Genomic DNA, 23,066 nt, shown 5'->3' on the forward strand with positions numbered 1-23,066 from the left:
GCCTTTACAAAAACTGTAAAAACATATTTTGTTTATGGTTTTGTGTTTATAATTGTTCTTTGTTTGAGTTTTACACTTTAATAAAGGGATCAGTAGATCTCAAAAGTGTACAGCCAGTTTTTCATAATTGCTGCACTGTTCCTTGTGTTGTTTGTTTCCTGTATAATTTTTCTTGCACAAACAATCTCTAGAAAAGATTACTAAAATTGAAATATCCTTCCTGTGTCTGTTTCAGAATTGAAAACAGTATCAAATATTGTGTTTTCTAATGGTGACCTTGATCCTTGGAGAGGAGGAGGGGTGAGTTCAGTTTACTTTTTCTAGCAAGGAACATTTTGTAACACAATTTCTTCATATAGGAAATACTGAAAAAAATGCTCATTTTTGAATCAGACTTTTTATCATAGATTTTAATTTGAAAGTGAAGTTTACATCTTGATTCTGATAGGTTTGATTTTAGATCTGTGTATGCCCTCACTTAGCCAAAAGAGTCCAAGTTGAATGAGTTCAAAAATTTGTGAAAGAAAATGGGATAAAATGCCACTACATATTCTTGCAAGCATGCCCATCAAATTTGATTTGTCTGTGTCAGGCAGGTTTTAAGAAATTGGTTTCCACAGCCAAAAAGAGCCTGAAACAGGTAATTTGCCAAATCTGCATTTTTTTCCTATATTAATTTGTCTTTAACTGGCATATGAAATATATTTGAAATTAATGTTATTTGTGGTCTGGTAGCATTCCATTCATGTTTTTACTTAATTTATCACCTGGATGGTTTTAGTTCTACTGGTCATAGACCAAGACAGCCTATGTGATGGACAGTCTTCCTAACCTACTCGGAGTCATCCCATGTTGGTTCTTAATGAAAATGGTACCCTCTGACATCCAGTATGGCAACCTTGGCAGCCATCTTGAAAGTCTGTTGTTGCTCCTGAATGGATGGAGTAGTGATCGTGACGATTAGGTCAGTTGACCTTATGGGATGGTTCTTCATCTGCTGAGGGTCATCTGTCCACATCTGCTGAGAGTCATCTGTTCACAGTCACAATTTATAATTTCTCGAAAACTACTTTGTAATCTACCTGGTCCACATACTTGACATGGAGCATTTTTGCATCTTGGCCTTTAAATATTTATGAAGAGGATTCTGACACACTGTCCGTCATTGCTTACAAAATAAAAGCTTTGAACAATTCCTTCTGAAAAACAGCTCTACAGTATTTTACAGATATTTTGCATCACACACTATGCCATGAAGAGCTTTTAAATTTAAACAAATGATAACAAAATACCTTCAGATATGGCTGCTGTTAGAGCTAAAATCAATACCAAATTTTCCTATTCGAATATCTACGTTATGTATTTGATATGATTTGAATATACGTCAGAGAAGAAGCTATGAATTCCATTCTCTTTTAGTTGTCTACATGCTGCATTGAAGACATGTGAATCAGCCATCCAAATCTAAATAAATGACATTTTGAGGGTCTTGAGTGATGCTTGAATATTCTGACTAAACATGAAATGAATGTAGTTGTTTTTTTCCTTATTTATGTCTAAGCTCAATACGATCATAAATATTCCATTAGTGCTGAGAATTTATTGGTAAAGAAAAGAAGAAACCCTATTAGCTGTTCAGTTAAATAATGGAGGCAATATTTTTCACAATCATAATGGACACAAGACCAGTTTAATTTAATAAAATCTGGATGCATTGATTCCATGCATCCAGACCTTATCATATATATTGATAGAACTGACTAATTTTGACAGACTTTAAATGCTAAAATGGCCATTAGGAGATTTTACCAAGCCAAAAGAAATCAATAAATAAATGTCTTAAGTACTGGTATTTACATGATCTTTTATAGAAAATGTAAATTTGTAGTAGCTGCAAAATGGCAAGCTGTATAATGTAATTTTTAACAAAATCAGGCACCAGGGAACTAGCTCCTTACCTCAGCCAAGTTTGGGACTAATTGGTTTCATGGGTAAAGATGAATTCAGAACAAAGAACATTAAAATCGTTTAGTTTTTCATTTTGTCAGCTCAGTGGACTTGGCTGAAACATAAAGGTTTGTTGACTTTGATATAACCTCCATTTTATACCAATTTCATCATCATCTTGCTGTGTTACATTTTTATCTTTCCAATAGTGCCTTCATTACTGTGAATAGAGAAATGTGACTGTTCCAAAATTTGATGTCATTTTCTTGTGAGACAGTTTGAATTTCAGGGGATTAAGCAGGCTTGGCTCAAGTAATTGAATGTTGCATAGTTTTTATTTTGCCTTGTTTGTTTCTTTTACCAAATGCTGTGAAGCTCACTAACCCGATGCTGGATTTGTTTTAAGTAATATGCAAATCAAAGAGATACTAGCTTTGTGTTCAAGAACAAAAGTTATTACACATCTTTGACTTGAATGAGAATGTTTAAGCCATCTGTATTAAAGATTATTGGCAAGCCTGTGATATTAAAATAAATTCCCAAAGGAGCATGCCAATATATGCAGCTATTTCTCTGTATTTGGCATGACAAAATGTGCAATTCTTTCCAGTCTTTAAAAACTAGCTATCAGGGTAAGAATATGGATGCTTTTTCTAATGTCTCCATGCTACTGAAAAATGTACTGCCCATGTTACACTAGTAGATTTGCCAGATACATGGTGCCATGTTGATTCTTTCTACACCACCTCCTCGTGGAACAGTATGCATTGTGCCAACAAGATGCTTGCAATATGATGACCTGCCATCAAGTATTGATAAAGATATATAAACTAGAGGAATTGTGACAGTTATTTTCACAAAACATCCAACCTACAGCACTGAAATAAATTTCCATATAAAGCATCTTCCTGACCCAGATTGTTTTGGCAAATAGCTTTTGTTTTCTTTGGGAGTATTAGGCAGATGTTCGTGAAGTGAGCAAATGCAGACCCACTTGGAAGAAATTTCTATAAGAACCATCCTACTAATCCAGATTTCTTGGTTAATTGGTCTTGCATTTGGCAGACATCAGTTAAGTGAGTCAATTCAGGCCCACTCTAGCTTCTTATTGTGAAATCCTGATGCTATGTTTCTCAGTACATGCAGATGGATGTAACATACAGACGTGACCAAATCAAGATATCCTCTCAGCAAGCATTGGGAGCAGTAAATGAAGCTCCATTGTTCCCACATGTTGCCAGTAGACATTAATAAATATTTTACTTCCATGCTTTCAAAGTCATTGGTTATTTTAATACAGTCCATACTTACCCACATATATGTACATGTGTAATGGCATGAAACTACTAGATATTTATTTAAGTTATGACAAACGAGTCGTTTTTCTGTAACTGACCAAGGAGTTTTGCAACAGAACCTTATTTTGCTGTGGCATACAAGGCTTACTCATAGTTTGAGGGAGAAACCCGTTGATTTTGCAGCTGCTGGGTACAAGATTATGATCACTGGAGGTGAAAATCTTATTGTAAAAAGTTTGGTGTCCTTAACATCTTCACATATAGTCTACATAAATACCTCCAAATTGATTCTTCAGCTCAAAGGTCTTTTTCCATGCATTTTCATACCAGACTTAAACATTGTAAATGGCTTGCTTTTCAGATGATAATGACACTGATGGTAAAAAGGTAAAGGTCACAGTTATGTACATTTGATTTAATTTATATTTGATTTAAGTGTTTGTTTGTTAGTTTTTTAAAAAAAATATTTTATTGTAATGCAACTATATTTAGTGGATTTGACATTATCTAGAAATTAAGTTCAGTTCTGTTTGACCCGACTGGTTTTTGTAAACAACTAATAATAGAAACTTTGTATCTAATGCTGACCTAGTTACTGACCTTGATTCAGAACCAGTGAGAGTTGAAGTAAACAACTTTATTTTTTTAATTCTTTCTCAGAGTAAGATTCATAAAGTGAATCAAGGCCATACTTGGAGTACATGACAAATAACATGTATCAATTAGGTTTTTCCAGAGGATTGACCCACATCCGGGCATCTGTTTTGCATTGTAGCTAGATTTATTATTGAAGGTTTGAGAAAGAATAGTCATTACTTGCCTTAACACTTGAGAAGTTAAAGTGTTTTATATCATAACCAGTTTTGGGACTAATTATTTTGTTTTCTTCAAATTATTTGGATTCCAAGAGATTATTTTTCCCTAAAAATACTTGTGCTCTAAATTAATTCTTGGACAAGGACAGTTATCGAAATTTACACAGAATTCAAACACTGGAATATTATTTTCTGTGATCAAATTATCCACATCATTTTATATCATATGCTTGTATTTTGCACTGAGTTTTATAACTGAGGTTGTTCTGATCTTACTTTACGGTCATTGGTGAATTCCAAGAATATCTAAATGCTAATGGCAGCTTGCTGGTCAGTACAATTCATCAAAATCGGCAAACAGTTGTTGAATTTTCTTGAATGTGTTGAATTGAACAAAGTGTGTTGAGCTGTTTTGAGAAATGAACCATTCTTGATTAAGACAGGCCTAAGTTGTAAATTAGGAGATGGAAATAGGACAAACTAGCAGGGTTGGAAATAAAAAGGGCTGCGGACCCATGTATTCCTTTGTATTATATTGTTACAGGAGGTCGGAGGCTCCCAACCCTCTATGCATTGACAGATACTTTTAATTTTCTTTGTAATAAGTCCCTGAATTATTGCCTCCACCCCCCGTCCAAGTTAAATGTGTTGTCATGTAGTAACCAAGTATCTGATAAACAAAAGAAGGATTTACATAAAAGTACAATACTACATTTAACAACATGGTGGGTTTAATTTGTCGGGTTTTGACAAGATTTTTCAGCATATGATTGGCTATACTTGGTTGCCAGGATCTTTAGTGGCAGAAAAGCCAGTAAAATTATGGGAAGAACAACCAACCCACTGGAAGCTACAAGCAAGCTTTCTCACACACCCATGCTAGCCAAGCTGAAACTCAAAACCACACTGACAAATGTGAGGGGTCAGTGATCTGTAAGGGCAAGTTCCTTAGACCACTCAGTCACCAAGGGCACACAACAACATGGTGGGCACATAATGTACCTTATATGGTACTCATATTTAGTATTGCCAAAAACCTTCAACAAGAAAATAACACCAAGTAATAATTGTTTAAAATTGGTTCTATTAAATACAATCATTCAGATAAATATTACATTTGTTCTTTAGGTCCTTCAACCCCCAAATGATGACGTGCAAGTGGTCACTATAGAGGGAGGTGCCCATCATTTAGACCTCAGGTAAAAATTGTGACATTCTATAAATAGACTGCTTCCTTGTTATAATAAATATCAGATACTTATTGATTTTAAGGTCAAACACAGCTCTTTATAAATGGTGCATTTATTGTAAAGAATTGTATTTGCTTATTGATATTAACGTCAAACACAGCTCTATACAAGCAATGTATTTATAGTACAAAATTTTATGTGCTTATTGATTTGAAGGTCAAATACAGTTCAATATAAGCAGTGTATTTACTGAATATAATTTTAAATGCCTATTGATTTTTTGAAGGTCAAACGTAATTATATATAAGCAGTGTATTTATTGTATAGAATTTTAGGTACCTATTGATTTGAAGGTCAAATACAGTTTAATATAAGCAGTATATTTATTGAATAAAAGTTCAAATGACTATAGTCTAGTACAATATTGTCATTTCCATATATTCAGTAATGAAATATTAATTCACTAATATAATGTCAAATATCTGAATATTTTATTAGCAATCTTGACCACATAGGAAATCACAGTGTCAGAATGTTTGTTTACTAGATCAAAACAGTTTTGGATCGAGTCTTACAGCATGTCCAGAATGACCAGGCATGTTGACATTTTGGATCATGTTTTACAATCAGAATGACCAGGCATGTTGACATTTTGGATCATGTTTTACAATCAGAATGACAAGGCATGTTGACATTTTGGAGCATGTTTTACAACCAGAATACCGTATTTACCATATATGGTGGGACACCATATTTGTTGGGACCCAATAAATTAATTTTAAAAGTAATTTTTTTGTGCACTGTATGTTCTGGGACACTTCATTTTTTAAAGTCGTAAGTTGTGGGACACCTTTTAAATCATTCGAAAATTACATGTTGGAAATTGCACTCCAGCTGAAATTTTATTTTAACAAATATAAAACTGTGTACTTGAGATAAAACTCTTTAATCCACTGCAGCATCATCTCATCATCACAACCCTTCTCCTGCACACATACAATCTATTCTTTTGGTACATGAATATTTTTTTTTAGCTTTCTCATACCATGAATTTTTTTTAGAGGCAACACACTACCTGAAGCGTAAACTGCGAGAACAAAAGTCAATTTTTTTTCAAATCTGCACTAGTCTTGCTAATTCTCACACTTTTGATGCCCATCTTATCGTCAGTCCATCCAGGAATGCAATCAAAGTACACTAGAGTTTCATCCATGATCATATTGTCAGCGAAATGATCTGTTTCTCTTCTGGCCTTCACGAATTCATCTCGTGATTTTATTTTCTCCAAATCTTCTGGATGATGCTGGGTCATCGATGTTCGCGCACGAAGCACTATATTGTGTAACTTTAAAAACTGTTCCATTGTTTCACTTTATTTTCAAACTTTACGTGAATAGTGGTGAAAAGGAACCAAAGTTAGCTTCCATATCTCGGCCGTCTTTGTATATTCAAAGCTAAAAAATAAAAAATTGGCACACTTAAAAGAATCCATAGTCGGCTTCCAATGTCAGCTTGCTTTGCAATAAAATAACCTTTATATTGATATCCTTTTAAAAAAAATTTGGCTTCCAAGTCCAAAGTCAGCTTTCAACATCGGCTTGCTTTGTAATAAAAATAACCTTTGTCTTTGATGTCCTGTCGGTAAGTTCAAAGAAGTTTACTCCTGGCTGCCAGTTGTGTTTATTTACCACCAGGGCTTCTGTGTGCTAGGCATCTGTAGTAATAATTAATACAAAGGTGCACTGATATCTGCGGGTAAATAGTAATGATTCTTTTGTAACCCGCACCGGCGAAAAGATTGTCACTTGCACTCAAGTGACTGTGTTTTCAAATAATGCTTTTTATTTGCGAGATACTGTCATACAGTAGACCTGGATATAAATTAATCTTGGCTATTTTGCACCTAACACCGTGCCATGCGTGAATGGCAGTTGTCTTCAATATATTGGTTGATTATTTTCCCTCTCGTTTGCAAAATCGTTTGTTTCTCTTCTTGCCTTCACGAATTCATCACATGATTTTATTTTCTCCAAATATTGCTGCGTCATATACATCTGTGCACAAAGCACTATATTGTGTCACTTTAAAATTTGTTCCATTGTTTCAAGTTATTTTCAAAATTCCCATGAATACAGTTGAAAATGAACCCAAGTTTACTTCCATATCTTGGCCGTCTTTGTATATTCAAAAATTTTTTTTTTAAAAATGGGCTCACTTCACAGAATCCATAGTCATCTTCCAATGTTGGCTTGCTTTGCAATAAAATAACCTTTGTATTGATATCCTTTACAAAAAAAGTAATATGACCAAAGTGAAAAAAATCTTTCACCATAAGTTCTGGGACAGGAAAAAAAATAATTATTTTATCGCGTTCCAACATATGCGGTAAATACGGTAACCAGGCATTTTTATTTTTCATCACAAAACTCTAAATCCAAATATTTTAGCATCATTCATTAAATGTTTCCAAAATCTAATAAATTCAGCAATCTTAGTAATTTAGATTTTAGTCAGTAATTGATTTTAAATGCTATAAAAAATATTTTGGTGATAAATATTTACTTTGCTGAATTTATTAAAATTGTTTGATTTAAAATATTCATTTGACACTGTCGATTTTAAAAATAGGTGATGCATTATGCATGCTTTGTATGGAGTGATGATTTATCAGTGCATTAAATCCGCATTTTGAAACCCATCTATGTGATTGTAACCAACTAAGACATTTCTAATTCAAAGTCACATTGTGAGGTCATACTGTTTAAGTTACACATTGTTCTTGGATTTTTAAAATAACTTTTCACTACAGGGGACAGAACCCACAAGACCCTATCAGTGTACTGGCTGCTCGTGAGGTTGAAAAACAAGCCATCCGGAAGTGGATCCTATCTTAGTTCAAAGCTGCCTATAACCTTGACCTTATTTTGGTTCACCATTGCTATGGTTACAGCTGATATGCTGCTATATACCAGCAATAGTGAAGCAAAATATAAAGGTTACAGAGATATTGTTAGGATGAAAATTGTGAATATATCTCATTGCATCCATGTGTCTTTATCTTTCTAAATCTGTTTGTCTATAAAACTGTCGGAGTCAACAGGTAAAATTTGAATTCTGATCCTCCAGTTGAAATATGATTGTGTAATAGGGAAAGTCTGAGAAATAGATTTAAATAGTATTCTACCTCTTTGGATAATTAAAATTCACTTTCTTGAAGGTATTTTTTATTATTATTAAGATGTCAAGTCAGTCTTTAAAAACACTATGTTTGAAGGAACAATTATTTATATATATATAAACTAAAAAACACTTTTTGTTCATTTGTCATGGCACAAGCATACACTGAGGGATATCAAACAAGTTATTTTCTGCATTTTGTATACAGTTTTTGAATTACATGTTCTCTTTTTATGCCTTCCAAATATTTCCAGCTATACAGCATGAATATAAACAGGATTTATGACAGTTTTATTCTTTTCGTTGACAAATATCAGTGCAGACAGAAAATAAAATATCTAAAACAATTCCTCCCTCAGCATTCAATATGGAAATATGGCTTGACCATCCATATCAAATGTCTGATATGGAAATACGGCCTGACCATCCAAATGTCTGACAAGTCATGTAAGAATTGGTAGGTACTAAGTTGTTTTGTCATACTTGTTTTGTCATACTATATGTCACCGATAGTTAAATCGGACTCGCTGACTTTATCAAATACAGGAATGAAATGAACATATGCTTGATTGCTGTACATACTATGTTACATTACAACTTGTTAAATCTGTGACAATCCATTTTATTTTACTGGAGAACTTTATACATTTTATAATAATATAGTTTGTGAATGTAATACAGTGCAGGCATGCTCAAGCCTAGAAAGTGTCCTTGGCATAATAATGAATTATATTTATTATATAAGAATAAACATTTCTCTTACAATGTTGGACATTTTTATTTCATTGTGTATGACATCAAAATAAAAGATATTTGTCTGCCTCAACCCACATCATGTAAATGAAAATTAGATTGTTTAACAAATGGTAACTATTTTATTATCAGTATTTACACAATAAAGTAGAGGGTACACCTGAACTAAACCAATTCAATCTGTTCTGATCTGACATTTATTATGTACACTTTAGCTTCAATCATCTGACATGCTGATGCCAGCTTAGGTGATATGCCCACCCCACTTTTTTTGTAAAGAAAAGACACAAAGCTGGAGAATTAAAGCATTGTCTTTTTAAAGTAATAACATAAAATATTATATATTCTATAAACAATGACCCAAGTTTGAAGTCTCCATTACATGCCAAAAGTCAATAAATTTACCCTTACACGTTTTATTTTGTGCAAGTCTGGAGTGGAGGTTTCTTGAAACGAAACAAGCTAACTTTTTCATCATGAGAGCCAACAAACATTGGTGGATATGTCAGATCTTTTCCTATTCATTATTATTATTTTAGCCATTGTTCAAAATGATAAAGAAATTGTCTTCCTTACACGAACACTGCTTGTTGGCTGACAATGTACAAGACTCCATTGAAAGCCAAGGCGTCACAGGTATCAATACTCTGATCCAACACTTAAAATTTAGTCATAATGTAGCAGTTAAAGGATTGTTGAAAGATCTTAAGTCATCTTAAAAGGGCTGAAAAAGGTCCACTTCATTTAGAACTTTATTTAGTATCACAGATCCGTATGTAGATGCTATAACAATGTCAAGCCGTGAAACATTTCTTCAAGATCAATATGTATACATTTGTCTTTCTTTATCAACTGGTTTAGATATTCTACATGCTCTTTTATTGTGTCTTTAGAATTATAACTGTCCCCTGCCTTAGAGTTGAGGGATGGAGTGTCAAGTTTCTTTACAGCAAATATCACTTCATTGATTTCATCTTCTATAGGCCGTACATATACTGGGTCAAAAAGAGACTTGATCCTTGTAATTACGTCCTTCTTTAGTTCCAGATTCCTGCAAACCAGGTTCAGGACAAAGACACCTAAAAGAGAAATTTGCAACCAATGCTCATTAAGTATTTCCATCTTTTAAAAATATGTGTCTTCTAACGCTAATTAAAATGATCATCATGTTCCCTGTGTTTACTGAGAAAAAGATCAAATACATTTAGTCTTATGGAATGTATGGTATACATTTGAAGTCTTCAGAGGAAGTCATTGTCACTACCTCCACTTTATACAGAAAGGGATATACGAATAAGAACTGAAGTCGAAAACTCTTGGAAATACCAATGCCAAACCCACCACCAGTAGTTAATAAACTGCTGTCGATTCGAAATTCCAATGGACTACTAACCAGATATTCTTCCTGGTAACATGTGATGTTCTTGACAATGTTTATGTGTGTGTGTGATTTGGAATTTTAATGTAGCTCCAACAATTTTTTAGTCATGTTGCAACAATGTCTGCAGTGTGGCAGTTTATAGTGATGTCTAGTACTGGGGCATCATGCCCCCGACATGTAACATGATGTTCCACCCAGTCACATTATCTTGACAACAGTCCTGACAATATCCTCTTCATGCCGAGTGCCTAGCAAGGCAACTGTTAATACAATTTTTGTTAGTCTTTGATATGACTCAGCTGGGGTTCAAACCTGTGACCTCCCTCATCCAAGGCATATGCTCTAACCACTAGGTCACCAAAGCGGTCTGATAACAGGTAAACCACTACTTAATTCCACTCATCTGAGGGTGTCTTAAAGGACACATGCTATACTAATGATTAGAGAAATTTCTAAACAAAGAAAGCAACAGAAAAAAAGGTAAACTTTTTTTGATCTCTTCAAAACCACAATAAAATCTTTTCCATGTGTTTTGGAGAAGTGATGCCTACCACATGATTAAAAAAATACCCATTTTTTTGAAAGTTCTACCAAACATATGAGCAAGAGGGGAAGAAAGTCGAAACTTATTGAAAATCAATGTCAACAGCCTATTTAGTCTGTCAAATGTCAGTGGAATCTTTCAAGCAGCAAAGCAAAATTATAAACAAACTTTCTACCACTAACCTTCTCAAAATACCGTTTCTGTGACAATTTTCAAGAAAATTATTAATACAAAGGAGGCAGAAAGAAAAACGTAATGCACATTCTCACCAATCCCTTATTATGCCAACAATAAAATGTTTCTGATGGCATAGGAGAAGCAATGATAAAATCCTTCCTACTGTCTGAACAAAATGACTGTCCCGCTTTTATGAAATTTTTTTTAGAACTTCACCCAAAAAAGGAGAATGTAAAAACTTTTCTTGCACACCTATAAAACCCAGAGTACAAAGGCAGTAAAATCAGCTTAGATGTGATTATGAACTTTTTATTGCAACTGACTTTTCATGTATGATTGTTTCTTTGCAAGTTTTTAGTTAATATACAAAACAATGAAGCAAGAGAAAAGAATTAAACCTTTTTATTTCTCTACACCATGACTTTCAGTAATATATAAAGTTTCAGTCAAATCCTGCAAGCAGCTTTATAGGAGAAACAATTAGAGAACAATTATAAAGTCTCTCAGATACAATGACAGACAGAGGGGTCAAATGGACTGATTGATGCAAGGCAATAATCACATTACACCAATCTGCTGAAGTGCTGGGGTAATTAGACCATATTGATAAAAATACTAAGGAACTATTTTCCATGTCTGATGAATTACTGCCCTTGTATATCGCCCTTCTGTGACTCACTATTATCTTTGATTTGTATGACAAGTATTTTGAATAAAACCACATGAGAAATATAATTACAACTTATTTTACAATGCAGTAATGCCAAAAGATTTTATCATATTCTTTTCACTTTTTTTGCTTAAATTTAGTATACTAAAATAGTTTTGACCACTGGGTGACAGCAAGAGTGATGGGTCCTTTTGTACCATGACAATGAGACTGAACAGGATTAAATACAATTCCAGTTTATTCACTATAGGTATATCAATATTAGTATTAATACCTCCTGGGTAAAGACCCTGATGTATCTGCTGTAAAAATTCAGTTTCCACAAAAGGTTTTGGTGGACAGCTCATGCCAACTGATACATCCTTGCTGTCCACATCTAGCATGATCACATGACTCTGGTGTCCTGGAAAAATATAAAATAAAATCCTTTTGGATACTTGTCTTTTAAACTGCTATCCAAAAAAAAATAATTTAAAAGAGAAAACAGAACAAAATATAAAATCTCCACATGTACTGTATCATTTCTTTTAATTAAAAAAAGTTTAATTTTTACAAAAATAGAATAATACGATCTGTAAACATTTGACATAAAAGACTGAATAAATGAGGAATAAAGATACAAGTAAAGTGACAATGCATATATGTATGTATGTATGTATGTATATGTATATATATATATATATATATATATATATATATATATATATATATGTAAAAAGGTAAAAAATACAGGCAAACATGTATAAGTATGCATATCAATTACCTGTGTAGTCGGTAAATGAAGCAGATTAAATACCTTAAAGAAATAAAAGGGTATTTCTTTTGTGTTTTCTTACAAGTATAAAAGAGAATCTTAAATAATAACATCAACATTACAAGAACTACAATATGTGAAACTTTGCTGAAGATGACTTTCAGAATATGGAATTCAATATAATATTCACACTGTGCACCTAATGGGTTGTCATTTGGGGATTCAGTGTAATATCCACAATGTGTGTCCAATGGATTGACATTTGAGGATTCAGTGTAATATCCACACTGTGCACTTAAATGGATTGACATTTGGGGATTTCAAGTAATGTCCACATTGTGCACTTAAATGGATTGTCATTTGGGGATTCATTGTAACATCCACACTATTCACTTAGTGGATTGTCATTTGGTTAAATCCCATGAGGTTAAAGCTTGTTATGATAAGCAAACACCTACAAATGTTATAAACATTATCCCAGTTTCATACACAGTATCCCAATGTCATAAACAATATCCTCATTTCATGAACAGTATCCCCATTTCATGAACAGTATCCCCATGTCATAAACAGTATCCCTATGATAGCTATGTCAACACCAGAAATACACGCTCCCTTTCTCTGTGTTGACAACTTTCCACTTTTGTAGCTGATTCCCAACATAGCCAAGCTGATGACAACACATTTAGGGTCTGTTTTTTGAACTTGATTTAACAGTAAAGTTGCATAGTAACAAGACAATGGGCATGAGCAGTTTCAATACATTCATGTTGCTGAAGGTGGATTCTAGCAGCTGCTTCCCTTTCTCAAGGTAAAGTGCATCAAGACATGCACTTAAAATGGAGACTATTTGTTGAGTGTTGATCAAAAGAGCAGTGTGCCCTTATGGAGGCATTTGCAGGCATTATGTCCAATATGGCATCCATCACAAGAACCCTCTTTGGGAAACAGTATTCAGCAGATGAAAAATATGAGACCTGAGACATAAATATAGATTTATCTATAGTAACAGCTTATACCAGTATTCATTCAGTTCAATACAAAAGAGAATATGTTCTTTACTGTATGGAATGACTTAGACATTTTTGATATCAAAAAAATTCTTAAAAAGCAAAGAAAAGCATATGTATTTACAGAATTAAAGACCCATATTGATCATATATTTTAATAAATGCAACGCCAGTAGCTGGTAAAGGAAAAGTAACATTTCCATTGGTCAGAATGTTACCATATGATCAAAATGAATCGCATTTATTTCTAAATGAACTGTAAGAAGAACTACTTTTCTAATAATACCCACTTCTATAAATAGATTCACATGTACAGCATAAGAAAAATACTACCAGTGAAGGGCAATCCCAAGTGCTATAAATAACTACGTAACAGAAAACCCCAAACATGTATAACTACACTCAATTAAGATTTATGTTTTTCAGTAATGCAAACAAAATAACAACAAATAATTAAAATTTCAATTATAAGAGTTTATCATTGTTTTTTTCTGAATTTATCATGGTATAAAATGTCAGTTGCCGACTCGCACAACTAACCTAACGCCCTTTGGTCATTATCTTTTGTGTGAGTCAGCAACTGACAGTTTATACGACGATAAGCTCAGAAAAAACGTTAAACTCTTAATTGAAATCAGAGATTACTATTGCCAAATCCAGGTTCCAATGAATACTGAAAAAATGAATTGCCACGTCTAGGTTCCAGGTTCTCTGATAACTCAATCCTTGTATCATTAGATGTAACATCACTATATACCAACATTCCGCATGCAGATGGTATTGAAGCATGTAAATATTTTATTAATAACAATCTTAATAATAGCACACTATCGAGTGAAGATATTTGTAAAATAATAAAACTTATCTTGGAAAACAATTATTTTCAATTTAATAATATGAATTACATACAAATAATGGGTACAGCAATGGGTAGTCCTATGGTTCTTCATACGCTTCCCTTTCCATGGGTAATTTAGAAAAAGATTTTCTTCAAAACTAAAAGTTTAATCCATCTGTTTGGTTCAGATTTTTAGATGACATATTTATGATCTGGAACCATTCAAATGAAGAAATGAAAAAATGTATTGATTGCCTGAATCTTTTTCATCCGACAATTAAATTTACTTATACTGCATCAAGTACGCATGTTTCATTTTTAGATGTAAATGTAATAAAAAATATTGATAACACTATCTCTACAAATATTCATATCAAGGAAACTAATATCCACCAATATGTAGAATATTCTTCATGTCATCCCATGTCATGTAAAAACGGTATAACATATAGCCAGGCCAAAAGATACCGAGCATTATTTCAGATGATTGTCAATTACAAAATTCTTTGAATAAATTACGAACTTATTTCCAAAATAGAAATTATCCTACATACATAATTGATTCTGCACTGAACAAAGCCCGTAATCTTACTCAACATGAGGCTTTAAACACAGCAGAATGTAAAATAGATAGAGATGTTATTCCTTTCACAATACAATATAATCCTTCATTACCTAATATAGATCGTATAATTAATAAATATTATAGTCTCCTAAATTTATCCAATAAAACTAGCGTCAAATCACTTTTCAAAATTAAACCAATTCTCGCTTATAGAAGACCCAAGAATTTGCAAGATTTTTTAATCAGAACTAAACAGACAGAAAATAAAAAAATATACTTTTCGTCATCTGCATGTAACAGACACTAGTGCTCTCAACGTGCAAACATAAGAGAAAGTGCTTCTTTCAGTAGTGCTAATACAAAAGAGGTATTTTCTCATAGCGATAACACTAACTGCATATCAACTGATGTGATTTATTTAATAACCTGTAAAAATGTAGCATGCAATATGTTGGACAAACACTACAACAAGTTTCTAAGAGAATGAATAATCATCGCTTTCATATAAAAAATTATAGAGATCCTCAGTTTTTCTCTAATGTTTCAACACACTTTAACACCAATAATCACTCTCTACTTGATTTTTCTTTCATGCCAATAGATATTGTGCATGGTGACATGAATAGACTCATAAAAGAAACTTATTGGATTCATAAGTTAGATACTCTGTATCTTAATGGACTTAATGCTAATGCACTATATAAAATTGTATAATTTAAATTGATATATTGCATATCCTATATAACAATATAATTATATGTACAACTGTTTGTCTCTAGTTTATTTTATTATTTTACTAATTCAAGTTTCATTAGAGACTCGTGTATCTTTTAGATCGTCATATATAATTGTTATGATGATGCATATCATTTATGACGTTACGTAATGACATAATTGTTGTTTTTAAATAAAAGACGTCATCCGTTCCTTTCAAAACATTTCGTGCCTGAAGAAGCATACATTAAATGCGAAACTAGTTGCACAGAATTTTCGGCGTTTGTGTTGTTTTTTTATCACAATTATTAAAATGATAAGAAAATTCTAAACTGCATCTATGGGTGAGTACCCCACATTAAAAGTGCCTTCCTGGGTCCCAGGTATGTTTTACTGGAACAGCCCTGAAAAATGAAATGCCAAATCCAGGTTTCAATCAGTAATGAGAAAACTGAATTGCCAAATGTAGTTTCCAATGAATACTGAGAAAAATGAATTGCATATTTAAGATTTTTAAAGTCGATAAGATGAGTGACTCTGGTCTGAATAATGGTGATCACACCTGCTAAAACTGAAACAGTTGATCTTTATGTATTAGTCAAATGCCATGTTAGACCAGAGAATAAAGTGTCATACTCATAAATCCAATGACTGTGGGTTCAATACATGTACAGGCCAGTAATAGGTAGCTGTTTTTAATGGAAAGGCACTTGGCACCCACTTTTTCAGAATGTCATAACTCTTGACAATGCCTGACGTTATGGATAAAATGGGTACCACTATATATATACCGTCCAAAGATATGGATGGTTCCCACAATGAACAGATTTCAAAATGGTCATAGCCTCAAAAGACAATCATTTGTCAAAATAAATAATAGTAAGAACAGAACTTTCAAAGGATTATTCCAAATACTTGTCATTTACCTTCAATAACTTCATTTTTAATGTACTGGATTCCATCCTGGACATAAATGGACATTTTTTTGTCTGGGATGAACTCAAACCAGTCTGTTGCCATGGTAACCACAGTATGATCTATATCTACCACATCTATGCGGATCTAAAAAGAAATGTACACATAACAACTTTTGAATTGGTTTATCCTGAAAACATTAACACAAGAACCGATTTTTAACAAATTAGTTCAATGAGGAGTATTTTCAAATTCAAAGCGTAACAATCACTCAAACTTCATGGGTAAAGCTGAGCATATTCAAGCAAGTGGACATTACCGTCAAAATGGGAAACTTTCTTCTTGATCTCATCTATTTACATCATTTTAATATGGCATATGTACACAACATAAGTACCCTAGCTATGTCACTTAACCTGAAACAGTTGATAATTCATACACATATGACTTCATTATAATTTTATCAAGGGAAAAGCTATTGGTGAAGTATATACTTAAGGAATAATGTGTGTACAAACAACTAACCATCACTTATATGATACAAACCTCAAGAATAATTATTTATACACTTTCAATCAAGGTGGTTGTTGTAAGGTTTAATGTCATTTTTCAGCACAAGATAGGCTATACTTGGTGGCCAGTATCAATGGTGGGGGAAGAACCTGGGAAAACCCCCAGAAAGAACCACCAACCCATGAGAAGCTACTGGCAAGCTTTCTCACATACCCACATTGGCCGAATCTGAGACTCGAACCCACGCAGACAGAGGTGAGATGGCAGTAATCCGTAATGGTGAGCACTTTAGACCACTTCAATCAAGGTACTATTAAGAATATTTTCATGCATAGATTTGATGGTTTACCTGAGGAAAGTACTGGTGAATGAAGGAGGGCAGACCTCCTCCACCCAGGCCCACAAGTATTACACGCATACTGGAATCTGAAATGAAAAGTCAAGAGCATCTAATGCATCAAGTATGATATATATAAAAAAAATAGTATTTTATTTGGAGAGTGCATGATTAAGTTTAATTAAAGTCTGTGTATATCTGATCTTAGATTACACAAAAAGTCACCCATGAATGGTACATTACATGCCTGCTTTGTGTTTAATATTCCTCAATGTAAACAACTGAATGGCATGGCATGGCATGGTTGACTGAATCAAGGTCACTATAATCTTGTGTGTGGATTTGAACAAAACTTACTGCTTCAAAACCATATTTTTTTTTTATTAATACCTATAATGGCTGTGAGCTCTGACCTTTAGACCCGAAAATGTAAAGGCTTCTTTCTTAACATAGTTAGTCCAAGTCTGTCATGTAATACGAATGGTATTATGCATGGCAGTGACCTAGATCTTGGAGATTTTAACTCCCAAATTTATAGGCTTCTTCCCCTGATCCAAGATTATTCAAAGTTTGTATGTAAGAAACAAAACAAGAACAAATGAGCAAGATACTATAACCTCTACTAGCTTTATTGCCATTCAAAAGACTGCAGCAAGTTTTAAGTTCACCTTTAATCTGACATCTGCAATACAACACAACAATTCTATTTAATTGTGGAAAGCATGGTTCAAGATGCAAGTGCAAACTTCACTGTCTAATAGGAACATGATTCAAATTTCACATGATAAATCTGATACATGCATGGCAGCATGTGTGGAGGAAGAACCTGATTCTTCATAATAAAATCTAATAATATAAACTTTCCTTCAATCCCACAATACCATCTAAAATTATGGAACAGAAACAAAATTTAAGATCCAACGAGATGAAAAATATCAACAAAATCTTCCAAAAGTTTGTTTAGTGACAATGAAATTAATAATATACAGGATATATAGTTTGAATTGGATAATACTTTTTGCCTCCCATAACTCAATGCATAAATCACATATCCTCCCATTCATGTAAGTGTGATACAATGTTATGTAGGACATTTCTATTTCACAAGATTACGCTCAATGACACTGTAAATGACATATTATGCTTATGACATCATTAATGTCAGCAAATGTTTTTTGTTGGTTTGGTATTAAAATGGACTAAAATTGTAATACTTGTTTGAGACAAATCTTTTGTGTGTGTATGTGTGTGTGATTTGGATTTTTAACATAGCTTTAAAAAATTTCAGTCATATCGCTACAATGTCTGCAGTGTGGCAGTTTATAGTGATGTCTAGCACTGGGGCATCAAGCTGCAGAGATGTATCATGATGTCCCACCCAGTCACATTATCCTGACACCAGGCCAACCAGTCCTAACACTAACCTCTTAATGCTGAGCATCAAGTGAGGCAGCTGTTAGTACCATTTTTATGTCTTTGGTATGACTCGGCTGGGGATCAAACCCATGACCTCCCGCATCCGAGGCTGACAAATCTTTTGATCAATACTTTGTAAGATCCAACAACAAAAAACTTCTTAAAAATACTTTTTATTTCTACATATCAATGTTCATGATGTATCATCATTTAAAAAAATAAAAATACTCCTTATATCATCATTTTTTCTGATAGTATTTCTTAGAGAGAATTAGCAAAAATAATCATATGTGTCAATGTGGTATAGGGAAATCCCAACCTTATGGATCAGAGTTTGTTGGCAGGAACTTGGCAAAGCTTTCCTCCTGTCTGCAAATTTAAACCTCTGGGTGGGATTCTCTAATCCCATCATTGCTTATATGATTTTAATTTAGTCTGTAAAGAGTAAGGAAAATGAAAAGCTACTGCACACTTATAAGAGTCTTACCAATTAACTTTTTAAAATCATCCGACTCCACCATAGCCAATCCTGTGACCATGGCTGAATGATGTGAACAGGTTAGGTAACTTTTATCCACTCTCAAAGCACCAGAACTTGTACTTTTCCCTTTTTTCTTATTCTGAACTGAAAGGAAAAAGCACATGAGAAAAGTGTCTCTGATTTAATTTCATTATCCCAACATTAACAAGGTGATATTTTGTGATACCCATTTTGTGATAGTTTGTGATACCCTATAGGCCATAGTTTATGATACACTGTTTCTGTCCATCTGTCGGTCCCCAACTTCATCTCCTAATACACTGCAGGGTAGAAATTCAATAAACTTGGTGGTACCTACATTGCCAGTGTAGTGACCATGTCTGAGATGTCACTGACATGTCTGAGATGTCACTGACATGAAGGTCATGAGATTTGTATAGTCATGTGACTCAGAATGCAAATGGTGAGTTCCAGGTCAAATTTCATCAATGCTATTGTTTAGGCTAGTCTGTCAGAGGATTAAAGACATAACAAATGCTCTGCTTGCAATATCTGAGAAAATAAATCATATTCCTTTCAATTTCATTCAGGTACATCTCGATGAATGGTCATTATAGTTTGCTAGGCCAGCTAGTAAGCAGCTACCCTATGCCGACACCAAATGCTGTCGGCGAATTCCAACTTTTCGATAGCGAATGGACTCTGACCCTACACACCAACATACATGTCCAAATATCAAGAAAGGGGTGGCAAGGGTCAGAGGAAACTTGGATTACATCATGACCGATATTAAAATCCTTTCCATACAGCCTGCAGTGGGAATGTTGGCCTAGAATGGAACGCTGTATTGTGTAATTTATGTATTCATCTTTGAATCGGTTTTTCGTCTTTTTCTAATCAATCTGTGAATTATTTGAAAAACATTTTTTTCTCTAACACAGGCATGTACAAGAATAAATCTGACTCGTCTTTTAGCGCCAAATACCAACAGAATAGTTCTGTATCAGATATGAATTAGAACAAAGAATCTGCAAGCAAAGATTAAAAATTAGAAAACCAGTCTGTTCTCTCCTAAGCCATACAGCTGCTATAAATAGAAACAGAGTTCAAAAGTTTGAAAGTAGAATCAACATGTTTCTTGGAAATAGGGCACCAGCTATAAGTAGAACATAATACAGTTAGGAAAGTGTTTGCAAGGCTATGGACAAGCGTACTCTTAAGTCGAAGTTACGTAGAAGCCGTCATTTCGAGAATACAGTCTGAAAGATTAATGGGATGTTAATAAAAATAAGAAAACAAATTATTAATTTTTTGGGGAGGGGGACATACTGAAAACGTGTAATTTGAATACGTATATGCATAAGGCGTAATTTAGTGAAAAAAGCGTAATAATTATGCCAAAAGCATAATGGTTGGCATTTATGCACATCTCATGCATGTGTCACCACTACTGACATTCCAAATAACCTTTAATGCCTTTAACTCCAAGTCAATGCTTGTCATGTGACAAGCTATCTCACTGGTTAACTGGCTGTGTTTGCTTATCCAAAAGTCTGTTTCAGCTAACCATATTTGTCAAGGGCTGATGTAGATTGAAGTGGAGCAACTACCCTTGGCTTGCAAAGATGGGGTTTGCCATGACCATCAATATTCATGACAAATGTAGTACTTGTGGATCTGTTTTGTTCTTACAAACTAAAGAATCTATTGTTATTAAATTTGGATTAAAAATATACAAAAGCAGACACTTTATGTGCTTTTGATGATTACTAAGGAACCTACACATTTGACAAACAGACCGCATACACCTTACCTTTTTCAAATAGGATAACAAGGTTACAACAAGCAAATTTCAGAAATTGAGTTATTTCCCCTGCTTTTGATTGGCTTCATCAACATCAACATGCATATTAAATTCTAAGTACAAATGCAGAAATAATAGTGGGTTTGACAATCAGGGGAAATAACTCCACTATTTTATGATACAAAATGCATCTGCATCAAGCTGCATACATCATATTTGGTGTTAATCTAATAATAAACATGGGGCACTCACCAGTTATTATATACTTTTGAGAGTGACGTATGTAAGGTGAAGTTGTTTGCATTTGAAACATCACAGTGAAGAAAATGTTGGCCTACCTCTATGCTGCTTGGATGAAATGTAGCTGACATTTCTTTGGATCTTGTACTTTTGGAAATTGTACATGATCTAAGCACACTGCTAACTAAAATGACTGCTCCCTTGAGCTAACAAAATCAGCCTGAATTAGTCTAAAGTACACAATCTTTAGCATCTATTAAAATAGGGAAAATGATATTGCCCAAGTAGACAATACTAGCTTCTGAAAGTGCAATGAATGAATTACCAAATATATCAAATGTAAAAAAAAGTTATTGGCTCTTTTTTATACAATTGACCTCTAAGTCCAGGAAGTGAAAATGACCCAGTGGAGCTAGCATTTTTCTGAAAGGTGCACATCTGGAGTAAGGCCAAGCTGTATACTCTATCACCCATATTACACCCATCAATCAAACATCAAATTAAAGGGAATTAAAGGTTCTTTTGAATAATACCCAAGATATAAAAGGTCTTTTTTAAACAGCCAGTACAACCAGTGAGGACACCCAGGGAAAATCTTTTTCTTTAAAATTATAAGCCTATGCAAATTACAAAATTTTAGAATGCCACCCAGATTTTATTTTGCAAAACTGAAAGTGGGCCTTAAAATCAAGGGAGATAACTCTGTTAAACAATGACAATAAATTCTAACAATCAAGATCCCATAGCTGCATATAAAATATTGCTGAAATTCAATAATAATTAGAAGAATAATGGTACACTAACATAAGTGGTTGGGTTTGACAATCAAGGGCTACAACTGTGCCAAATGATGATGCCGAACACTGACGATCAAATTCAGTTACGGTCTTATCAAAATACTGCATACAAATTTGCTTATAATTTAACAGCAATGAAGGGAGTCGTGCTGAAATATAAGTGGGTCAGTCCCACAATAAGGGGATATAACTCTCTGAAATAATGCAATGGAATATGGATAATCTGACAATAAAACTCAACCAAGGTATTGTCAACATCAAACTGCATACCAAATCTGGCTAAAATCCAAAACATTAATCTGACATGGCGACAGCAATCATCTCTCCTGCCATGAGACATACTCAATTCAGCGCATGATGTCCAAAATGTAACTGTTGCTCTTCCTGTTTTTTTCCCCCCGAGAATTCTGAATATTCCTATTTTTCTGTACTATTTTAACTATTTTCTGAGGCTTATTGTCCCTTTCATTTTAATCATGTATCATTTGTTGGACAAGATTTTTAGGAAATTCTATAAACAACAGCCTGATCATGCAGATATGCGTGAAAAAAGTATGAGCAGTTTAAAGCCTGACATACTCCTAAAAAGTTAAACTGATTCCCTAACTCCACTGGTTCTAATACAAAACTAGGATCAAATCAAACATGGATAAGCCAGTATCCAGATTTTACCATAACAACTGTATCTCCATAATTTGTGTTACAAGTCCACATTTTAAGGACCATTTCC

General features: G+C 33.6%; 2 protein-coding genes across 4 annotated transcripts in view; one reads left to right on the forward strand and one right to left on the reverse strand.

Annotated features, from left to right (window-relative positions):
- The window catches only part of LOC149771170 (dipeptidyl peptidase 2-like), a 70,965-nt gene extending 61,773 nt beyond the window's left edge, over nt 1-9,192 (forward strand). Inside the window, exons 9-11 of the mRNA XM_089948780.1 lie at nt 236-300; nt 5,189-5,259; nt 8,060-9,192. Coding sequence (XP_089804906.1) covers nt 236-300; nt 5,189-5,259; nt 8,060-8,144 — 221 coding nt within the window. The 3' untranslated portion in view covers nt 8,145-9,192. The remainder of the gene's footprint in view (nt 1-235; nt 301-5,188; nt 5,260-8,059) is intronic.
- LOC149771171 (eEF1A lysine and N-terminal methyltransferase-like) overlaps nt 9,181-23,066 on the reverse strand; it is a 43,211-nt gene continuing 29,325 nt past the window's right edge. For all 3 annotated transcript variants that reach the window (XM_089948782.1, XM_089948781.1, XM_089948784.1), the window contains exons 10-14: nt 19,502-19,639; nt 17,611-17,687; nt 16,760-16,895; nt 12,227-12,355; nt 9,181-10,259 (exon numbers count right to left, since the gene is read on the reverse strand). In XM_089948782.1, the coding sequence (XP_089804908.1) occupies nt 9,964-10,259; nt 12,227-12,355; nt 16,760-16,895; nt 17,611-17,687; nt 19,502-19,639 (776 nt within the window). In that variant the 3' untranslated portion in view covers nt 9,181-9,963. The remainder of the gene's footprint in view (nt 10,260-12,226; nt 12,356-16,759; nt 16,896-17,610; nt 17,688-19,501; nt 19,640-23,066) is intronic.

This window comes from Sinohyriopsis cumingii, unplaced genomic scaffold (assembly GCF_028554795.1).
Source record: "Sinohyriopsis cumingii isolate HCF-2022 unplaced genomic scaffold, ASM2855479v2 utg002078l, whole genome shotgun sequence".
Taxonomy (NCBI): domain Eukaryota; kingdom Metazoa; phylum Mollusca; class Bivalvia; order Unionida; family Unionidae; genus Sinohyriopsis; species Sinohyriopsis cumingii.